The sequence below is a fragment of the Haliaeetus leucocephalus genome, unplaced genomic scaffold, assembly GCF_000737465.1.
Source record: "Haliaeetus leucocephalus isolate CR32 unplaced genomic scaffold, Haliaeetus_leucocephalus-4.0 Scaffold0, whole genome shotgun sequence".
Taxonomy (NCBI): domain Eukaryota; kingdom Metazoa; phylum Chordata; class Aves; order Accipitriformes; family Accipitridae; genus Haliaeetus; species Haliaeetus leucocephalus.
In genome coordinates this window covers 30,231,218-30,252,947 of record NW_010972436.1, presented here as the reverse complement: position 1 = coordinate 30,252,947, position 21,730 = coordinate 30,231,218, and the positions used below count along the sequence as shown (strand labels likewise).

The 21,730-nt window shown below is 54.2% G+C and overlaps 1 protein-coding gene across 1 annotated transcript in view; it reads right to left on the bottom strand.

Moving 5' to 3' along the window:
• The window catches only part of AGAP3 (ArfGAP with GTPase domain, ankyrin repeat and PH domain 3), a 148,465-nt gene that overhangs the window by 58,049 nt on the left and 68,686 nt on the right, over window positions 1-21,730 (bottom strand). The window contains exons 7-9 of the mRNA XM_010563653.1: window positions 17,976-18,103; window positions 8,272-8,427; window positions 4,123-4,215 (exon numbers count right to left, since the gene is read on the bottom strand). Of these exons, the coding sequence (XP_010561955.1) occupies window positions 4,123-4,215; window positions 8,272-8,427; window positions 17,976-18,103 (377 nt within the window). The remainder of the gene's footprint in view (window positions 1-4,122; window positions 4,216-8,271; window positions 8,428-17,975; window positions 18,104-21,730) is intronic.

Sequence of the window (21,730 nt, the reverse complement as noted above, 5' to 3'; positions counted from 1 at the left end):
GAGGAGTCACCCGCCTTGGGCCCTACTGGAGTGCATGGCCCAAACTGAGCCGGGCCAGGGACCTGGGGACCCCTGGGCTGCCTGTGCATTCAGTTCAGCCTTCCCAGAAAGAATCTGGTACATGTGCAATTAGGAGTTCATTCCTAGTAACGAACAGCTGGGGAAGCTTAGTCTCCTGGCCTAATTAACCCACTTTTTGGAGACAAGCGTCCAGCTACGAAGAAGCTCTTCCGACCTTGCAAGACCAGCTGAACCTACGTATCATGGAAAGGACATTGCAGCAAAGGGATCCTGAGTCCACAGTGCAGAGCAGCCCCAGCAGAGGCACTGGCTCTGCAGCCTGGAGGGAGAGGAGGTGCTGTCCTAGGCATAGAGGGGCCCCAACATCCATGGTCTCACCTGTCCCATTGGGGATTTCCATCTCTTCTAGGTGTGCGTGGGATGTAAGGGAGACAGAGCAGGTCACCCAGAGGCGTTGTTCTCAGCTGTGCTGGAGAAGGTAGTGACAAGTGACAGCCAGCCACCACACCTCCATGGCAGCATATTTCCCTTCTCAGCCAAGCAAAGTGTCCACCCAACATTTCTCCTTTCTGCAACACACAACCAGTCTCCCACTTCGTGGTCAGCCTTCCCAGACATCAGACTTGGCTCTGTGCAGAAACCCAAATCACCGAGAGTCAAACAAAGCTGCCAGCAATCCCTAGTGCTAGTCCTCTTCCCACAGAGTCCAAGGAAGAGATCATGCACCGGTCACAGTGATCACAGCCACAGGTCTCGCTGAAGGAATCTGCAGGGCAACTGCCCCTACTGCTGCTCCACATCACCTGCCGACTTCAACTACTTTTAGGTCATTTAAGCATGCACCAGTCTCGTTCTTCCAAGCAGAGGAATCAAACCGCTCCCAAGGTTATCGACCCGTGGCTGCAGCACCCCAAACACAGCATTTGTTGCCGTCGGCCCAGCAGTTGCACATGCTGAGGGAAGCAAAGCAGTCTGAAACTGGCCAAGCACCCAGGCAGAAGATCCTGCATGTTTGCCACTCTACAACCTTCAAAATGACCGACCTCACTGCTCTTTTTATGGTTGGGCAGGACCACCAGACCACGTAAGAGTAAAACTAGCTAAAAGCCCTGCTCTTTTGCTACCCTTCAAAGAGATGGCAAGCAACGAGATCTCCATGATCTTCCAGAAAGGGCAGCTCCATATCAGAGAGCAGAGCAATCATCACCTATCCCGAATCTTTGTGATATGGAGCTACAGCTCCTGAGAGTCTTTGCTCCTTTTCACATTGGTGGTGCCACGTCATCACTCCTCCTGGAGGGATGACCTGGCGAAAGGCCACAGCAGGGATGGTGCAGAACTGCAGCACTCCTCTGATGTTACTCTGGATCTACCGCACTGCATGTTTACATCAACCCCATCCCCCATAACCTGCTTGTGGATATTGGCTTGTTTTCTCCTTTAGGAACAAAGCTCTGTGTCTTCCTAAGATGCTGTAGCACAACTGTTTAATTCAAGCAGTGGGAGGGCAGCAATTTCAGAGTGCCACAGTATCTCAAGAGACAGGTCACAGTAGTGCTCTGTGGCCTGAGCATTGCCCCAGGGCCAGCAGCTCCAGTATGGTGTAACACAGTCAGTCAGAGCCCAGGAGGGAGAGCCATTCGCATAAACTGGCGCCTACCTTTCTGACAAGACACTGCTTCCCCCAGTGTCAGTACATGTTCCTGTAAAAAGGCTGCCAGGATCTCCTCTGTGAAATCACCTCCTGCAGTTTTGGCTACAGGAGGTGCCAGTCCTGAGCCCGGGCACAGACCCAGATCTCACAAGGTAACGTTTTGCTCCAGGCTCTCCTGGCGAGCTGCTGCCGTGCAAACTGGTCCCTTCACTTAAGTCCTGAACCAGGCAAGTAGTTTGGCACCTATTTGTTCTTGCAAAGCACAGGAACGATGTTCAAGCTTTGTTTTGCAGACCTAGGCCTTTGTCTGCCTCAGTTCTCCACCTGTTCAACTCAGTAACAGCACTGCTCTGCCTACAGCAAGGAACGACTTAATAATTGCACTAAAACACTGCCATTTCCAGCAGACTGGACAAGTCCAGGCCCAGTTAGCAACACAGAGAGACACAGGAGCAGGTAAAGAAAGCATCTTGCTGTGCTGAGTGAAGGGAAATCCTGGAAAAAGCAACCCAAAGTTCCAGAAACCAAAGGCCATGGAAATGCTCCCACAACCAGACCTCCTGCAGTCAGCAGCACAGTTTTGGGGAGCCAAGTCAGGTCTAGCTCAAGGCTCCATTTGCTCTGCTCTCAGCCTCCCCTTCCTCACCACGGAACAACCGCCCACTGCTTCCCCTGCCTGCCATGCTGGGCTGACTCAAAAGCAGATCGCACAGGCGCTGCCACCGCAAACCAACTACCCACCATGCTGACGGGCAGCCAAAAGGCAGCACACATGGCACAGAGCCAGGGCTTGGACTGTGCACCTCACAGCCCTCTAGGTCAGTGCTCAGTGGTCCTGGATTGGGCATGCCCGTTGTCTCCAGCACACAGCCCCTACCAGAGGGTGTGCAGAGGCAGCCAGCTCTGCCTGGAAATGAGAGGAGCAGTGTGGACAGAGGGGCAAGCACCCCAGCAGCAGAAGCGGTGGAAGAAAGAGTTAAAGGAGGCTTGATCCCTTCTCCAACCCCGAGATTAAAAAAAAGGACCTATGCCACAGAGAGAAGGGGCATGACCTGGCATGCAGCTGATATGCCCCTTCCTGCTGGGGCTGTGCAAGCCTTTAGCACTCTGGAAGCAGAGCCCCCATGTGTGAGACCCCACAGCCCCTGCCCTGGCACCCAGCATTGCTTCCCCTGCCAGTGCTCCTCTCCAGCCCCAGAGCCAACCTTCAGCACGCTGCCCTCCCAAATGCAGCCCTCCTTCCAGCACTGCTCCACTGCACTCCCCTGTCAGCGGCACTGACAGCAGCCCTTCGCAAACCTTTCACAGTATTACTACGTGAACTGGAAAGGACGGGAAGCTTTGGGAGCTCCAGCAGCAAGCAGCATTTCTCTCTTTTGACCCACCATCCCATTCCTCAGTCAGCCTGGGCTCACCGAGTCCTTCCTGGGGATCTCTTTCCCCAGTGAATACTCAGCACGAAACGGTACCAGGAAGACAGTACCTGGTCAGGACGCAGATTCTGCCCTTCCGCCCCACTGCCCAATGCTCCTGCGATGCAGAGACGTAACCGGCCTTATGTGCACAGCAGCTCAGCCCTAGCAGTGTGTAGGCAGATGGGGCAGAGAGAGGCCAGCTGAGGAAGAAAAATGGATTCACAACAGGGGGTACAGGGTGCAAGGCAGAAGCACAGCCAGGTGCTGCAAAGCAGTGAACGGATGAGTCTTGCCAGTAGTGCAAGGGAATCCTGCTGGAAACACCATCCACCCAATCCATACCACTTGGCTCATTCAGACATTGCCCGTCACTGCTTTTCCAGCTGATGGACAGGGGGACAGGCAATGGTCAGGGTTGGTTCCAGGCAGCTCGAGCTTCCCTGGAAGCCAGGAGGCAGGAGTAGAACACACCGCTGCCAGAGCAAGCAGCTGCCATCCTCGGATTCACGGCGGCTCATGGCGCAGGCACTGTGCTTGCTGCTTTTTGCCGTTGCGCTGATGAGGAGAGCCTCCCTGTCCTGCTGGAGGACAGCTGGGCTGGTGTGGTGCAGCAGCAGGAGCAGAGCAGGAGCAGAGAGGAAAGGGATAGGACAAGAGAGGGGAGAGCAGAGGAAGAGGAAGAGGAGCACTGCAGCGGGGGTCTGCAGCTGGGGGCCCGGGGAGCGGGCGTGTGGCACGGTTGCCCTCTGCTGGAACGGCTCCGCCAGCTGGCCGGAGCAGCCCCCGCTCCACACCCAGCACCCACACATGGTGCAGGGTCCACACCAGCACCCCCAGCACAGTGCTCCTCAGGTCCAGGCAGGTGTGCAGCCCCCCAAGACACCGGGTCGGGTGGGCCGAGGGGCGCCCAGCTCCTCCGTGCTCCCCCGTGCCTCGTGCCCAGCGAAGGCACCCCAGTCCACACCATAAAGCCTCGCGGCACCTCCCCAGGGAGCCTGCTCTTGCATGGGGGTGAAGGGAGGAGGATCGAACCTGCTTCATGGGAATGGCCCGCCCGCTGCCGATACTGTCCGCTTTACACTCTGGCACCTTCTTCTCCCGCTCCGGATCCGCGCCCTTTCGAGACTGGAAGAGAAGAAACACAGGTCCATTAGAGGCAGGAGCACGGGAGACAGAAACGCATGGCCCCACCATCCCCAGCGGGCTGCCAGAGCAGACCAGACCACTCTCCCCCAGGCCAGGTCTCCCAGCGCATGGAGCAGCCAGCATCTCGCCCGTCCCCTCTAGGGACACTCCAGCCCCAGCCTCCCCACCACCTGCCCCTGGCAAGCTGTCCTCTCCCCCCACAACTGCAAGCAGAGCTGTCCTCCTAGCAGAACGGGGCTACCTCTGACCCCCCCCTCCCGCGGGGGCACACAGGACATGGCGACAGACAGAAATGGCATGGGATGCAGGTGGAGCATGGATGGAAGCAGGAGAGGCTAAGGCAGTGAAGGAACTCACACCTGTACTAATCCAACAGATTTATTCTGTTAACACACTTGCACCATACAAAGTAGCACAGGTCACCGGGCAGAGATACCAGCCCCTTACAAAAGAGCATGGACAATAAATATCTATCACACGTCTAGAGAGTTGAGAGCAAAACCTGCCAGCCCCCGAGGGCGGCTGCAGTGAGAGCAAACTCCAATAAATACAATATGAAATATACAGTCTGTTGAGCAGAACTCATTCAAAGTGCTTAGGACAGAGGAAAATATCAAGTCATACACGGCATGGAGCACAATCAATACATTCAGAATCACAACAATGGCAGAAGGGCAGCGGCAGCGTCTCTCTGGAGTGTCCTACACACCCCCTCAGTCCGGGAGCGCCCCATGTGCTTTGGATCAGAAAGGGACACGAGCCCCATGCGCCTGGGACACCGATTCACTTGCTTTTGGGCCCAGAACAAAACAAAGAGATTGAAAGAGAAGAAAACTAAAGAGACATAGATGGCTGCTCTGCTGCGAGGAGGAAGAGGAGGAGGAGCAGGAGTCCATGCAGGCTGCAGGAGGTGCAGTAGGGAGGAAGGAGCTGAGTGCTAGCAGCAGGCGCTAACAGCAGCTCCCGCAGGCAGCAGCAAAGCGTCTTTTGGCCCATCCAGCTCCACTCGCTGCTGTCGCCCGGTCCCGGCGGGTCTGCAGGTCTTCCCATCCCATGAGGGTCGTCCGCCTGGCATCCCCGAGCATGGAAAGTGCCTAGACAGCATCCAGCAGGCCCAGAAATGTCCCAGCTTAAAGTGCAGGCGCAGGCCGTCTCAGCGCTTCCTAGACTTTACATTGGGGGGATTTAAAAGGCTCCTGCGTGTCTCCGAGGGGGGGACCCATGCTGGCTGGAGGGCGGGCGAGCCTCTAATCTTAGATCAATCCCAGTGCCCATCCCTTATCCGGCCCTGGAGAGGCAATGAAAAGTGAGAGAATTTGTACAGAGGTGCCGTGTGTAACCACCTGGATCTTCTAATTTGGAAGGAGTTGGAAAGGCCTTTTTGTTGATGAAAAGTTGGAAACAGTGGCACATATCTGCAAATATCGAAAGAATAAAGAGTTTGGCAAGTTATACTCAGAACACGGACACGAGTCTGTCAGCGATGGGCGCCAGCGGACAGGCAGACAGACAGGCCACGGAGCGGGGCGCCGGCGGCAGCAGCAGTCGGGGTTTGGGCTCCAGCTAGCGGGGACGGGGTGGGCGCCTCTCGGGCAGAGTCTGTCTCCACCTGGTGGTCTCCGGCACGCAGACCCCCGCCTCTGGGGCGGTGGGGCGCGATCCGGCGTGGGGAGCAGGAGGGGAGCGAGAGCAGGAGAGGAGGAGGAGGAGGAGGAGGAGGAGGAGGAGGAGGAGGAGGAGGAGGACTGGACGCAAAGGAGCCAGGCACAGGTCGGGGCTGGGGCTGCAGCTGCTCCTGGCGCTGAGCGGAGCACGGCCCTGCCCAGCACCGGACCTCAGAGAGGCCCGTGCCCACCTGGGGGACCCCCTGAGGACGGGGGCTGCTGGCTACAGCTACGCTGCCTGCCTGGGAAAAGCTAGCGGCAGAAAAACAGCCTTCCCTTCCCTTCCTTTCCCTTCCCTACTCTTCCTGGCCCTGTCGCGCTGAGGGAGGAGGTGTCGGGAGCTGCTGCTGCTGCCACGACCAAATGGGGTGAAGACTTCAACGTGAGCCATGTATGTGCACAGGCACAAGAGCAAGCAAGTGAGCGTGAGCCCCAGCACCACGGCGAGTGAGCGCGAGCCCAGATGAGCACGGGTGAGCCCCACAGCGAGAGTAAGCAAGCTTGAGCCCAGAATGAGTGAGCAAGTGAGAGTCCTAGACGGATGATGACGTCCACAGCAAATAAGCGTAAGCCCCACAGCAAGCCGCCCTCCTCCTCCCCCCATAAGCGAGTGCCCACACCAAGTGAGCTGAGCATGGGGCTCCGGGAGGAGTGAGAAGCATGAACATGAGCTGACGGCGAGTCCAGAACCCGTCAGTGCGCAGGCGAGCAGAAGGATGGGTGGCAGTGCATGAGCGCCCACGTGCACTGGTGCACAGCAGCAAGCATGAGCGAGAGAAACGGCGGGCAGGGAGGAGAAGCATCCATCAGCACTGAAGTACAACAGTAAGCATGACCATCGACAACAGGAGACCTACAGGGCATCCTCGGGGAGGCGTGAGCACACAGAGGAGGGGAGGGCTAGTAAGGAGACAACCATGTGTCAGGAGCAGTGGATCTGCTCCAAGGGGCTGTGTGTGCTGGGAGGAGGAGGTTGGCGGAGGACAGCCTACCTGCCAGGCAGCACAGGGAGCGGGGGTGAGCACGTGCGCTGCGGGGGGGCTGGGAACACGTGCACACGGAGAACCGGAGAACCGGGAGGCATATGAGATGCAGACGGTGGGGAGTGCATGGAGCATTCAGGACATCAGAGCAGATGCTTCCAGGATGTCAGAAGCTGGGGGAGATGGGTACGGTCCCAGCACAAGGAGTCAGGGGAATCTGGGGTGCCAACAGTGCAGTGGGAGGGATGGGGCACGGGACATTGTGAATTCATGTGGTCTGGGTCCAGAGCAATGGCGGCTGTTCACACAGGGTAACATGGTGCAACACGTACAAGGACTTTGTGGTGGCCAGTTCCACAGACAGCAGACATGGGTGTACTGAGCAATGGTGGCTGGAAAGCACATTTAGATGAGGAGGAGAGAGGCCTGAGCCCAGCACATTTACAGGGGTACCAGGGGGAGAAGAGCACATTTACATGGGGAACACAGGCTATCTACGCTAGACACGGGGACTAGGAGTATGTGTACACTAACAGCAAGGGGAAACTCACGGGCTGTGCTAACAGCGAGGGTAAGTGTGTGGGCAGGACTGTGTGCACGCTGCGTGGACAGGTGTGTGCATGGTGTGAGAGCATGCTGAGAGGCAGGCTGCAATTCAACCAGCAGAGATAATAGCTGCAAACGTACCCTGTATCACCTGGGGCCCATGGCTTTGCTGGCTCCCTAATGCCTCCCCTCCCTCCATGCCCCACAGCAGTTCCCAGGCGCACTGCTCAAGTCACACAGATGTGGGGTTTGGGTACTGGAGCGAGTGGGGCCCAGTGCCACGTGCTGAGCTCTGCACAGCACCACCTGGTACAGCACAGCTGGCACCAAACAGGAGGCCCAGTCACCAGGGGCTTTGTGCCACGCTCAGGGGACACGGCCCCAAGGAGAGGAACAGCAGAGGTCACTGGTGCTGTGCACGCACAAAGTGCAGCTCTCCCCAGTAAAGATCGGGGAGCTCTGCTCTCACACACACACTATACACACACACAAGCATACCCCATTGCACACTCCTATGTGTGCAAGGAACGGCTTGCTCTCAGGTGCTCCCCCATGCACACACACCTCCACCAGAAGCAGCTCTCGGCACCACAGTCCCTGCGCACGCAGAAGGCTCCCTCCCTCCCTGCTGCACACGCACACTCCTGCGGGGATACCCCCCACGCACCCGCTCTGTGTCCCCTACCACCCATCCCTCCCTGGCCAGCACAGCAAGGTTCACCTAGAGACTAGTGCACGAAAGTCTGTGGGGCGAGACTGCTGCGGACCCACTCCCTTCCCCTGTCCTTGCCTGACCCTCAGAAAACTCATCCCAAAGCTCCTCCAACCCCAGTGTCACTTACCGTGAATATGTTGGAGCGTCGCTTCGACTGCTTGCGGATGGGGGTGGGTGTGTTGGAGGCAGCAATGGTCTCAATCCGCAGCTCCCGCTGGCTGATGCTAGGTGTGGAGGGCACAGAGGAGGAGTAGTCACTGAAGGCTCCTCCACCATTGGTGGCCTAGGGCAGAACGAGATGGGACAGTCAGACAGAGACAAGCAGCTGCCCGGGGCACGACTGCAGAAACACCTTCCACCTAGGAAGCCTCGTGCACCGGGGACAAGGAGGTACAGCACAGGACTGGGATGGGGGCATGCACTTGCTCCTGCCCAACGGGGGATCTTGGGAAAGCCGCATCCCTTCTTTCTGTTCTAGTTTCTTCTACTGGTAAAATGTTAAAATTCTGACACCAACAGCGAAGAGCAGCAAATGGACAGAAAGACCTGACTGCTGGCTGTCGGCCGGCAGCCAGGGAAGCCCTTCCACACAGGCTGGAGCAAAGGCACAGAGGCAGCAATGAACCACGCAGCTCTGAATAGCAGCAGCTGGCTCTCTTCTCGGAGGGGCACGGCTGGGGATACTTCAGCACACTCCCTCTCCAAAACACAGGACTGGTGTAGCTATCCCTCGGACAGCCTGCTGGTGGGAACCCTCCTCTCCACAGAGGCCATCGGACATGAAGCTGTAAGGCAGCCCACAGCCTGCCTGGCTCCAAGTCCCACTTGGTCCCTTCCCTGTCTCACGATGACAGCTACGATACCAACAGGGATCTGTGTCACTAGGACTCAAGCCTTCGCCTTTCTGGTGTCCTAAAGCACAGGCTGCCACAAGTCAAGCTCACGCTCTATGTAAAAAGCATCTCTGCTGCTGGTTTTGAGGTTTATCCAAGCAGACCCCAGGGGTGGCACACACCTCCTGAGCCTGTGGACCACCGTGGCCTTGGCTGCAGTGGCCCATGTCTGGGAACATGTGGGACAACACACTGCGTCTTCGTTAACAACTTGCTTGACTTCAGGGAGAGGGGAAGATCTAACCATGCAGTTTGTGCAACCATCTCAGCAACGCATTTCTTTCAGACAAGTAGGTGCTCACTCGCATTCTGCTCACGCAACCTCTGCGGGCAACAACCTGGAAATGAGCTTACAAGAGGTCCCAAGGAGCAACACCTGCACAAAAGCATTTCAGATCTGCAGCCCAGGACGTCTTACTACGACAAGGCACGTGCCAGCCTGAGCTCTCTTTGGCAGTTCTGCCGATCTTTGAACAGTATTTCAAAAACACATTGAAGAAGCTGCTCCTAGAAGGCTAGGAGAGCTCCGGCACCCCTTGCAGGGAGCAGCCCACCTCCTCCCAGTTCATATGCTCACAGAGCAGCAGCATCTGACAGCCTCGGGGCTTCCTCCACTCCCACCTACTGCTTAGAGCAGAAAGTGCAACCACATGCAGGATGAGGATCTGCCAGAGGTGCTCAGTGAGAAAACACCCGCATGTGCATGCCGTGCTCCAAGAACCTGAGCTTTATTCTGAGACAAGCAGTTAAGAAACGTTAGAAGCATGAAAGAAGCTGTGCAGGCAGAGCAGCGACCGCGACCCACAGCCCAGTCTCCTAGAAAGGGTGCACTTTCACTCAAGCTATGGATCGTCTCATCTTTGATGAGAGAAATGGCAGAAGACACACAAAAGAGAACTTCTCTTAAGAGAGGAAAGAGTCATCCAAGAATCAGCCCAACTTCTTCCTCTCTGAGGCACAGCAAGGGACTTCTGACTGAGGGCAGCCAAGTGTGCCGCAGGGAAATCCTGCTTTGGAAGGACTCTGAGATGGACCTCCTTCATGGCCACGTTCAGGGAGCTGACAGCTGCTTCTGGGAAGTTAGAATGCCCCTACTTGCCAGGGCTACCCCAGGCTCTGGAGCAGCTCCATAACAGCCTGCCTGCAGCACGGTGCTGCCTGAAGCCAGAGCAAAACACCCTTCCACAGTGGGGAGGTGAAGCCTGTGAGCTGACAAAATGTCCTTGAAGGCCGCTGTCTCCAAGTGGGTCTGGGAGACCCTAACACCATGCTGGAGACAGGGCAGCACCAAGCGACAGATCCTCTGCAGCCTGCCCAGCCCTGCTGACTGCTCAGCGGGGAAAGGGAGCCTCGTACCAAAAGGGACTCACTGGTTGAGCTCCTACCTGCTGCCAGCCTGGCAGCACGTGTGGCTCAAACCGAGGAGCTGGAGGCCATGCGGCTGCTCTGTGGCTTTCAGGAAAGCCTTGCTGCAAGTAGGTGGCCTCCCTACCAGTACAGGATTCGGACTGTCCCAAGCCTGTCTGGAGACAGGAAAGCTTCTGGTGCCCTGAAACACAGAAGGAGTGGGAACCCGGTCTGCTTGTACTTCTCTGTGCGTAAAAAAGGCCAGGCACTCCATCCAGAGAGGTGAACATCACCAGGGAGCTTCTCCGCAGGCCATCCAGCTGACGAACCCCGCACTGAACGAGGGAGTTCTGCTGCCATGTCTCAGGGAAACGGGGACCACCAGGGACATGGAGAAGCGAAGTAATGTGCCACCCGGCCAGTGACTTCTGCACTGTGAACAGAGACCTCCTGCAAACCATGGATTCAACACTGTGTGAAAAAGTGTTCTGCAAATGCTGTGATGAAGGAACAGATGCAGAAAGCTAGGGCTACCAAGCTGAAGAGAATTTGCTGAGACAGGTCAAGTTTAGGATCAGGCATAACAATGCGTGTACAATCAGTATTTAACTGATGCATAATGTGTGAACCATGCCAAAAAAAGAAAAAGATTCCAAGTGTGAGGGAAGAGATGGCCGATGCTGCAACACAGAAAACCTGCTGCCCAGGAAGGTAAGCCAGGCAAGGCTGCCAGGAGTCCAGAAACTACTCTGAGGTAGTCTCCTGGCTAAGCTCTGCATATTTCAGTAACCTTGTCAGCACATTTATGAAGCTATGACTGTGGAAGGATTCAGTTCAGAAGAGGCTGAACTGAAGTTCAGAAGAAGGAGTTTGAGCTCCTGCCATAGCAGCTGGGACAAACCTGTGGATGTTAGGTGATGGATGCTAAAGCTCCTAGGAAGAAATCTTGCTAAATTGCGGTTTGTATTTTACATACTCCCTGTAACCTTGTTCGTAATTTTTGCCTGGCTGGAATCATTTTCCTTAGCCCATAAGTTTGCCTAGTGTTGGAGACAAGTCAAGGTTATTGTTGTTCTTGAGTGACAAAGGACACAAGCATTTGAGCCTGCTGGTGTCCCACAGACCCCCAAACCTGAGGAAAGGTACTGGGGCTGGAGGATGTCTTGCACCAACCTACAAAGGTAAGTGTGAGGACTGGTACCATCCCGTGAGTCTGGGGGCAGAGGAGAAATTCCCCCAAAGGCAGACAGCAGTGCAGCCTCTGGCTACACAGGCAATCCTGAGCCACTGCACTGCTCAACTGAAGCAGACTGCTGCAAGACTTCACTAGGGATCCAGGGACCCAGAACAAACTGCAGGGATGTGGGAGAACCCTGACAAGATGACAGGTCTGGGCAAACACCTTATTTTTGCTCCTGGCAGCTACTTTGCTGATCCACTTGAACAACCACCTGTGGTTGCTATTGAAATCTAAGAATGCAGCAGAAGCTGAAAACGTAGTAAAAAGCATGTGGGACAAGTCCTTCCCATTAGTGTGTAATGGGTGAATATTGTGAACTTCAGAGAATATCGATAGTGCCATAGGGTGCCTCAGCAGGGAATAACTCAGCTGAAGTTAAGATGTAGTAACTCTTGGCATAAAAAGGCACAAGGTGGAACAAGGAGTGAAATTTGGGAAGGGCTCTGAACGGAAGAGTGCAAATGAACAGCAGCCACCGACTCAGTGTCTGCACAGGAACAGGGATGAAGCCAGGAGTGTACAGACCATGAAATGGAGAGCATCGCAGGCTGAGCAGGCTACGGGACACGGGCTTCCAGGAGGAAATGCAAACACCCGTTGCTTCAGCTGCCAAGACACACGCGCTCACTGAACTCTCCTGAAACGTGCTGCGACAGGCAGGGAAGCACTCGCTACTGAGCACAGGTGAGCTGCCATTTGTGTTTCATTTCACTTGCAAACTGTAATTTTCCACCTCTTTCATCTGCTCTCTTACTAAAGTCTCGGTAAATGCACTTCCTGCTGTCACTGAAGAACCCAAGCAGGACCGCAGGCCAAGGCCAGCAGAGTGAAGCTGTGACACTGGGCCGTCCCACACCAGGAGGACAGCCGAGCAGAGCCAGGGACACCCGGGCACCCACGCAGCGCAGCGGGGGCCGGCAGCAGCTCCCAGGGCCCGGGGGACTACGCAGTTCACTCCACCAGCCTGCAAGGATTGGTGTGGGGTGCCTATGTTACCTCCTGCCAGCTGCTGGGAATGAGTTCCCTGGCAGAAAGACAAATTTCTGTCCCACAGCAAATGGGCAACGGTGACTCATCCCACAGCCTGGGGTACTCCTAAACGCATCTCAGAGTCCCTGAAGAAAGATGGAGAAAGGGGTAGCAACAGTAAGGAAATCAGGTGGAATAACTCTGCAAGTACTGCAAGCATCCACTGGCCCAAGAAACTCCCACCCATACCCTGCAGGCAAGGGACAGGCAGCTGCCAGAAAAGGGAGCAGGGTAGAAGTCAAGGCCAAGCGGAGAAATGGGATTCCCAAACCCATCTAACCTGCTTGCCCAGTGATGGGTGCGGGCAGGACACCAGAGAGGAGAGCCCAAACCAGCAGGCGAGCAAGAGCTTTTCTTGGGGGAAAGCTGGGGTCCTGGGGCATCTGAGGTGTCTGTTCAAACGGGTGCAGATCCACATCCCATGAGCCACTAGGAAGGCCTGAGGGACAGACCTGGCATCCCCAAGGGAGCGTGCAGGACTCCTGGGGCTGGCCCTGGCTCCTGCCACGCGAGGACCAGGGAGATGCTGAACACGGTACTCAGGGTCACAGACCTGATGAGCATGTCTGGCACACTCGTGAGTGCTGGCGGAAAACCCTGATCACAGCTGACCTGCTACTACAGCTCCGTTCCTCTCCACCTTGATGGAAGTAGTGTCCTCTGAGGCACCAGGCACCGCAGTGGAATAAAAGCAAAAAACCCCAAACTCCCAAAGGCAGAAATGAAACTGGGGCCTTTGGCTGGTTCAAGAACTGTTTCATAAAGAGGATCATCCACTGTGCAAGGACACCAAAACACCTTGCACAGCACCGCTGTCCCAGAGCCCTGCCAATTTGGGAACCTGGCTCAATCACAAAGGTTTGGAAACCAGCCACCACCTCACACCAGGAGAAGTAAGTTGTCTGCACAGATGAGTGACAAAATCACCAGGGTCCTCTAGGGTCTCTCCTCTCCCACTAATTGCAATGGACTGGCCAGATTGTCAGAAGACCAGACAAGCAGTGGCCGTTTCCAAAAAAGTTAGTTTGGCTCAACTAGTAGCATCAAACTACTTCCAGAAAAGATGTCCCCAGGACTATGACAAGAGGCAGGGCTGGCTCCCAGCTCCTGCCTGCCATAAGCAATCCTGTGTAGGGACCACTTGTTCCTGTTTCCAGAAGACAAGTGCTGCCTTCACTGACAGCTCCAGAAGACAGAGTTGTCCCTGCCTGCACGGGCCAGGAGACCAGGCACCGAGCAGAACATTCCTCTCCTCTCAGATGGCACGATCAACTCTCCGGGCACAAAGCTATGAAGGGAGGCAGACCTAAACCGTAGCTACCAGCAGAAGGGAAGAGTGACGATCCAGGGGGAAGGGAATGCTGTTGCTAACAGCCGTCAGAAAGGCAGCCTGCTAAGGGGAACGAAACGCTGCCCAAGATGCCATAACTGCCTGGAAGGGACAGAGCAATGCTGCCACCACACACAGCCAGCAGCTGCAGGCAGCACCTCTCGACACCCAAAATCAGGCCCTGTGAGGACAGAGCAGTGCACAGGCTCCCAAGGGCTCCTCCTGGCCAAGCACTCAAGATGCAAATGCCAGTCCCGCTGTTCCCACAAGCGGTACTGAGAAGAAAAAGAGATCCTTCTGTCCCAGTGTGTGTGTCTTGCCTGCATGCACCAATACCTAGCTGTGGTACAAGGCAAACAAAAGCTCCTAATTGTATTCTTTGTCTGGCTTCTTTCCACCTCATCTCCATGTTAAATCCCGTGTTCCCAAACCCTTCCTTGAGATCCTTTTCCCTGCGTCAGTTCCTACCCTCTCACTTGCGAATGCAAGTAGGAAACCTTGGCGAGAGGCCCATACCCTCAGGTAGAAAAAGACAGAACACAACACTACTCTGCAAAGACCTTGTCACTCTCTTGTTCATCCTTCCTGACAGTGTACAGTCTGTCCATCTCCTCCCAGAGCTGCCCCACTGGTTATCTCAGTGCCAGGAGCAGAGGCCACCATCACCCAGCCCCCCAGAGGCTCTGGCACTTCTGCAGCCCAGACCTGGAGCGCAGTGCCCAGCAGGACTCCAGAGCTGTCTGCATCCAGCTCTCTCCTGTGTCAGGGACAGCTGCTCCAGCTCATGCTGGAAACCATACCCTTTGGTGCGTCACCACCATCACGGCGCACTCCTGAGAGCGATTCTGGGCTCTTTTGCATCCCTGCTGCAGTTACTGCCTGGTCACTGTGCTCACTATTGGATGTGTGTCCTCCTGCATGGGCAGCAAGCCCGTATGCACCAGATGGGTCGCTCTGCCCAGGTCTGTGTTAGAAACATCAGCAATCAGTAAGCTTGTGTTTCTCAAAGTCAGTTGGATTTTCTCCGAGGACAGCAGAAAGCAGTTCCAGAACGTCATTCCTGAGCCCAAGCAAGAACGGGGAAATACTTCACAGCATTTTATGATCATTCACCAGTTCCATTACTTCATACTCTATTTTTAGGAGAAGTGCTTTTTGTAATGGAAGAGAGATGTGCAAACACCACAGCAAAGATTACTGCAGCAGGTCACTGGGAACTGAAAGGGTTTGTGGCTGGGCCACAGAAGACCCAGGGAACAGAAATTAACTTTGATCTTCACTGTGGCATCCAGGTTTGCTGAGAGCAGGAGGGACACAGTGTTAGACAGGCACAGAGCATATACGGGGGGAGGGAGGACAGAGGGAGGAAGCTCCAGAAGGACATGGCCTATCATTACTGCTGATGCTGCTACAACCCAGGCAATCAATAAATATTTCTTGCTTAGAAAGGCCCCACACTTAGCTGCAATTTTCTGTTAGCTGCATGCTGCATTACTTCCCTTTAACAGCTCTGGTTTCCCACCAGAACTACCTAGGTCCCTCCGGCAAAGCCCCAGGAGCACAGCAAGGTACTGAGAGTAAAGGTCCTGCCTCAGAGCCAAGGAACCAGCTTTCACCTCTACACAGATGTTGTCTGCAAACCGGGCTGAAAGGTACTCTGCAGGAAGGAAAGGAAAGCAGGGAGGTTTCTGAGCAAAAACCTCTAACAAAGCTCATGACATGCAGTTAGAAACCTCTTCTGATGGCCACACTTTTCTTCCACATGGCCAGTCTTAAATCCACCCCTTTTGTTCTAGCACCTTCTTTTCTTAAGAAGTTCTTTCCTTTCACAGCTGTGTATTTTAGAGGTTAGATTTGTTCCATTTTGGCCTTTGCTTTCCTCAGCTAAACAAGCCAAGTCCTTAACTTCCTCTTGTGTTAGGGTCTCTTTTGCCTTCCACTTGCTTTTTGCTGTTCCTACACCAGTTTCAATGCATACTTACGACTGGAATCAGAATGAGTCTGGTATTCCCACACCGCTCACACAGGGAACATGTTTTTAGCTTCACTACAAACACGTTGCCTGGCACAGCAAGTGCCATTAGTACCTATTTGTTAGGACCCATTTCTCATACTTTGGACATTGAAGAAAATATTAAACAAGTGTTCAGCTCCTCCCTGAAGAACGCTGCCCTTGGCCATCTTCTGCCCTGCTCCCCCTTTCAGTGCAGACTGCCTATCCTTCCTAACCAGTCTCTGACTGTTTACAATTTGTCTGCTAATAAAATCCTCAAATTACCCGGTACACTCAAATCTGCATTTTCCCTGGACTTTGCTCTCCACCTTTGATGCATCCTAGTAAACTTCTCAAAAAGCACCCATATCCAGACATACTGCAGGGGATGGTATGGCTGTGTATGTTTTGCAAGCAGCTGTCTGTGCTCACTCTGCCTGTATCCCAAGGCCGCTGGACACAAGCAAGATCTGATCAGAAAGCTACGTAGCTTCATCAGGCAGCTCTGGCTGTCAGCAGGGCTTAGCCTATTCTCTTGCACACAGAGCCTTTATCTGAACTTGCTGGGGTCCAGGTGACCTAGAGCACCAGGAAGCTTGCATAGGTCTCTGCAAAAATCTGTACACACCTACTCACAGTCCAGCTTTAGAAGCCTATACAGTCAGGTATAAACTTCACGTAGGTATTTAAAAATTCTTTATGTAAGGGTCCAACTAGTGGCTTCAGACACTACTCAAGTTTGTACAGGAACAATCTCCCCTGTGGTGGTGTACCAGAAGTCCTCCTGGGGCTTAAGAGGCTCAGATACACCCTAAGGTTCAAAACCAATCCCCTTATGAAAAAAGAAGTGTCAGTCTGGTGGAATTTGTTTTGCTAAACTTGCTTTGCATTTTCTTCAGTTTTACATGTTCCTCTGAGTCCTTAGCTACTCTTTTCCTCAAAAACTGTTTCAAGTGCTGCTCACTGCTGAGGCAGCCAAGGGGCCCACAGCTGCTCCAGCTATGCCATATCCCATCTTCCATAAACCCAGCTGCTACACTTGCTGTTTCTCAGTCTGACAGCACCATGCCAGGCAGACAGATTTCCTGAAGTCCTTCCTACAGATCCTGTGATTTCATATGCCACTTGCTTCAGAGCTGGAACCTGTTGGCTTGACTGCCCCTGAGGAGCAGCAGAGCCCAGTATCTCACCTTCCTCATCAGAGAGCCAGCTCAGCATTTATGTGGGTGCTGGAAATTGCAGCAAAGCCCTAATGCAATTAGGCAGCTGCCCAAAGGATCTCCTCCACCAGCCACTCACCATGGCAGCCTGCTTTGGTTTCTGACCTGCCCCTCCTGTATCAGTTCTGGTCCTCCAGAGTCACAAAACAAACACCTCTGACTTCACCATCCTCCTGGCATGGAGACCTTGGTAGTCCCTGCCAAGCTAACACTGTGCCAGAAGAACAGCACAGAGCCCTTCCTCTGGCAGAGGGGAAGAGAACCTCCTCCTCCGCACTACTCCTTCAATTCACCACCGAACTTGCCCCTCCATAAATACATCCCCTAAGAAGCCCATCTGTATATGCATGGAACACCATCAGCTTCCCGCTTCCAGGGGGAGCAGGACCATGGGCAGCTGTGTCCAGCCAGGCTTGCCTGCCTGGCCAGGGCAGCCAGACCGAGGCCCCTTTCAGAGACCTCCTTCTGCTCTGCCCAGGAGCTTCCCTGCAGACTGCTCACGGCTCTGCCGCCAGTGTCTGTGGAAGCACACCACAATCTTTGGAAACCATGAGCCAGACCCAATGGTTTAGATACAAAGTTTGACCTCAGGGCAAGCATCACGCTATTCTGGGCTATGGGCAGAAGCACCAAGGTGACAAATATCTGCTTTTTCCAAAAGCTACGCCAGGGCTGTAGTGCGAGTCCAAGGCTAGGTTAAACATGCTGTGTATTGAGTGAACTAAGGGAGTATGGAGAAGCATGTGGGGTCCCTGGGTTTCCCCATTCCAGTTTCCCACCTGGTTGATATGAACGGAAGGAATGGAGGCCGCAGAGACAGACGAATGGCTGGGTGAATTGGGCAGGGACTTGCAGGGGCCGATGGAAAGCTGCTGTTTCTTCCGTAGAGCCACCACCTTCTGAGCCACTGTAAGAAGGGAGAAAGGGACAGGGTCAGAGTCCAGAAAGCAACTTTCTCCACCCGCGGATATCTGGAGGGCTTTAGTGAGACCCAAACCCTTCCTCTGACTGATGCCAACATCTGGGGCTCAGACTGTGTCACCCTGTATTAACAGGGAGGATTTCTGCAGAACACCCAACCTCACAATCCCCATTGCCTGCTGCTGCCACAGAACCCAGCTGTAAGGGACAGTGTTTGTCCACGGCTGTTCCAGCAGGCAGCAGGGCAGGCTTCCCATGCTGGTCATGCTGAGTCCCCAAAGGCTACCTGCTCTCTTGAGCAGTGACCTCATGTGGACACCAAGGAGCCACCCAGAGCCCTGGGCTGCTGCAGAAGAATCCCTGGGCAGCCAGAGTCACTTCTCGGTCACCCCCTAACAGCAGCTATAGGAGCCAGTTAACCAAACTGAATAGGCCTGGGCAATGCCACCTCCATCCGTCTGGGCCCTTGTGACCCTCGCGGTCTCCAGATGTTCAAAAAACTAACATGAGGAACAGCTCTCCCAGTTCCTGGGACCACACTGCCTGATGCCCAACAGCCCAAAATTGCATTTCAACCTTCACAACCTCCTACCTTTTCTGGACATAAACACCCTGACCAAAGAGCATGACAGCAAACAAGCTGGGCTGTTGGGGAATTCAGGAGAACACACCGCCATTCCTCGTTTTCTCTTGCACACTGGCCACGTACACCCACCATCGCAGAAGGAGGAACCTTTCAGATGAACACGACTAAAGTCATTGGCAACATCACTCGTCCAACCCAGCATGCCTCATATCGTGCACCCTTGCAATAAAGGAGCTGCCACATTCCCTTTCCAGAAAGACAGAAGATGTTGCACCACATGTGGTGTGACTGAACCCATTTGGAAAAGTCAGATGCCGACAGCAACTGCCAAATCCTGCCACCTCACAGCTGCAGTGCTATGTCCCATACAAAGACAGATGAAGGCCTATTGGGCCACTGCTGCTACCTGCTCATCTGATAAAGGTGGGAGCCTGCCCAGACTCCCAAACTAAATATTAGTCCCATAAATAGAAGGAACCCCTCCTACACCCACCAAACAGACCACATTAACCTGCTGTTTCTTCCTGCTCTCCTCCCCTCCATCTTCTCCCCTGGCCAGCTTCATCCACTGTTCGCTGTGTGAACCATCTCTCCGTCAAACACTGGCCAGGCACACTGCGAGCTCAGGCACCCCAGGGGCCAGAAAAGATTCACAAAAACTCCTCAGCAATTGCTGTCCTGGGCAAAGAGCCTGACAGAGGCTCTGCCTTTTCACTTACCTTGTACCATTAGTGGTAACAACAGAATTAATCATGAGGCCAGCAAGACCACACTGGTGGTGATAAAATCTCACAAACCCTTAACTGAGGCATCTTGAGGCGGCCTTCAGGTTTCTGCTTGCCGGGCAGAGGTTCTTCCACTTCTTGAACATCAGCCAGACTCCTTCAAGGATAATTTCTGTCATCCCTTAAGCTAGTCTCTGGGATCATTTGCTTATCACAATTTCTTTGGTTGCTACATGCAACTCTGAGTTGTACAACCAATGAGCCCTGCCCTGTTCACAGAACCTCTGCCCAGATACATCGCCTGGCATTTGTTTGCCAAATGTCACATGCAGTGCTGCTGTATTACCACTTGAGCATCACACAGTATTTTAAAGCATACCACAGCACCTTGTCCTAGACGTTCTGGAGAAATCCCTCTACAGACACTGCCAGGAATGGTCAGCTCTGGGAGGAGTATCCGGACAGAGAGAAGGTGCACATGAAGGTCCCCAGTGATGCACCAAGGACTCTGCAGGAAACACCTCGGGGTGCAGTGGCACCTTATGGAGTCACAGGGCCTTGCACACCCTACTGCGCATAAACTCTTGGCCTCTCCATTGAAATTTTCCTGCCAAACCCTTCCTCAGAAGCATCAGTCACTGTCCTGGAAGACATGGCAATGCTGTCCATCACCCCGACGGCCAGGAACAAACAAACTCACACCCAAGCAGAAGGAGGGACACCCACTGCTCAGCTGTCCCACTCAGGATGCAGAAACCCAAATAAACCCTACGGCTGAGGGGGAACAATGGAGAGCAGCAATGCCACCAGCACATCAGCAGCAGGTTCTGGTGGGCCATGAGAGAAGGCCACCTTGCACCGCTGGCTGTCCTCTCCAATGCTCCGTGCCAGTGGGAGGAGAGGAGCGCTCACCCTGGACTTGCTGCAGACGTGAAGCCAGAGAAGCCACCCACAGCACTGGGCAGCATGGCTGCCGTCCCTCCTGTGCCCTTGCAGGATGAGGCCTGGGTCATTCTTCCTCTTCAGGAACAATGCTGAGATAATCACTGCCAAGTGGCTCTCAACAATTTGCTCTCTAACTTTTGCCTGGTATAGAAATATTCTTAAAATGAAGCCCAAGAGCTGAGGCATCCCCACACCAATGGCTTCTTGCTATTGTCCTGGCATCCTCTAAACTCTAGGAGATTTCTGCACACAGGAGCTCTCTGAAGGTAATGTTGAGAAGAAAGCCCTTTAACCGTACCTCTTCAGAGCCAAGAAGTCAGAAGGCACATTCAGTACCAGCCTCCCACCGCACTGGGAGCTCTGCTGCGAGTGAGGGGACCACACCGAGCCACCCCTCAGGGCGGGCTCACCCTTGGTAAGTTCTGAGACTGCAGTTGTTGTCTGTGGGGCACTGGACACTGCAGCACACAGCCCAACCTGTGCCACTCCTCCTGCTTGTGCCACAGTCATCCCCTTGCAGTATCTGAAGCCACAGGCAGACTGTCCCATCTTTTCATGGAAGCAGTAACTGTGACATCTGGTGCTGGAAGCAACTTGGAAAGGATGAGAAGTGCAGTTCCCACACACTGAACAGTGTTTCCAGGGGGACTTCTGCGAGGTCACGCGTGAGAACCGAGCAAGGAGAAAGTTACCCCTTTCCTGTATGCCATGCATCCTTTTCACAGTGGCTTTCAGAAGCCTGACTGCCCAGACAAAGCCTTAACTGCTCCAAGAGATTCAACACAATTACAGTGGCACACACTGTAATGTATGTGGTCTAGATTCCTGCACAACACAACCACAAACTTCGCTTCAGACCAAACAAGCAGGAACTGCTCTAGGTGTGGAGGAAGGGTCTGCTGCACCTGCCTGAGCAGGAAGGAGGGCACCACAATAGCTGGAACCACCCAATTCTTGGAGAACCTCTGAACAGTCGGTGAATGTGAAGATCTGAGGTTCTCCTCCTCAGAGCTTCCCCCACACTCAACAGCACCACATGCAGACCATGGGGCATTTGCAGAGACAGCAGCCTGGGAAGGAAGAGTGCTAGCCTCAGCCTTCAATTGAATACCAAGAGGTAGGATGGTTGCTCCCTTAAGCTGTCATGCTAGACCAACACGACATTAACTTGCTGTCAGTGATTGCTTGTTTTTAGACAAGACAGTGGCATAGGACTCTCTGGGAACAGAGGTGCAGCATACATTCTGCACAGCATGGACAAGCAAACAGACGTGTGCAACAAAGGCAAGGACAACAGCTAGTGAAGTCTTCCCATTTCTGCTACGGAAAACCAACATCTTCCCCTGCCTGCATGGGG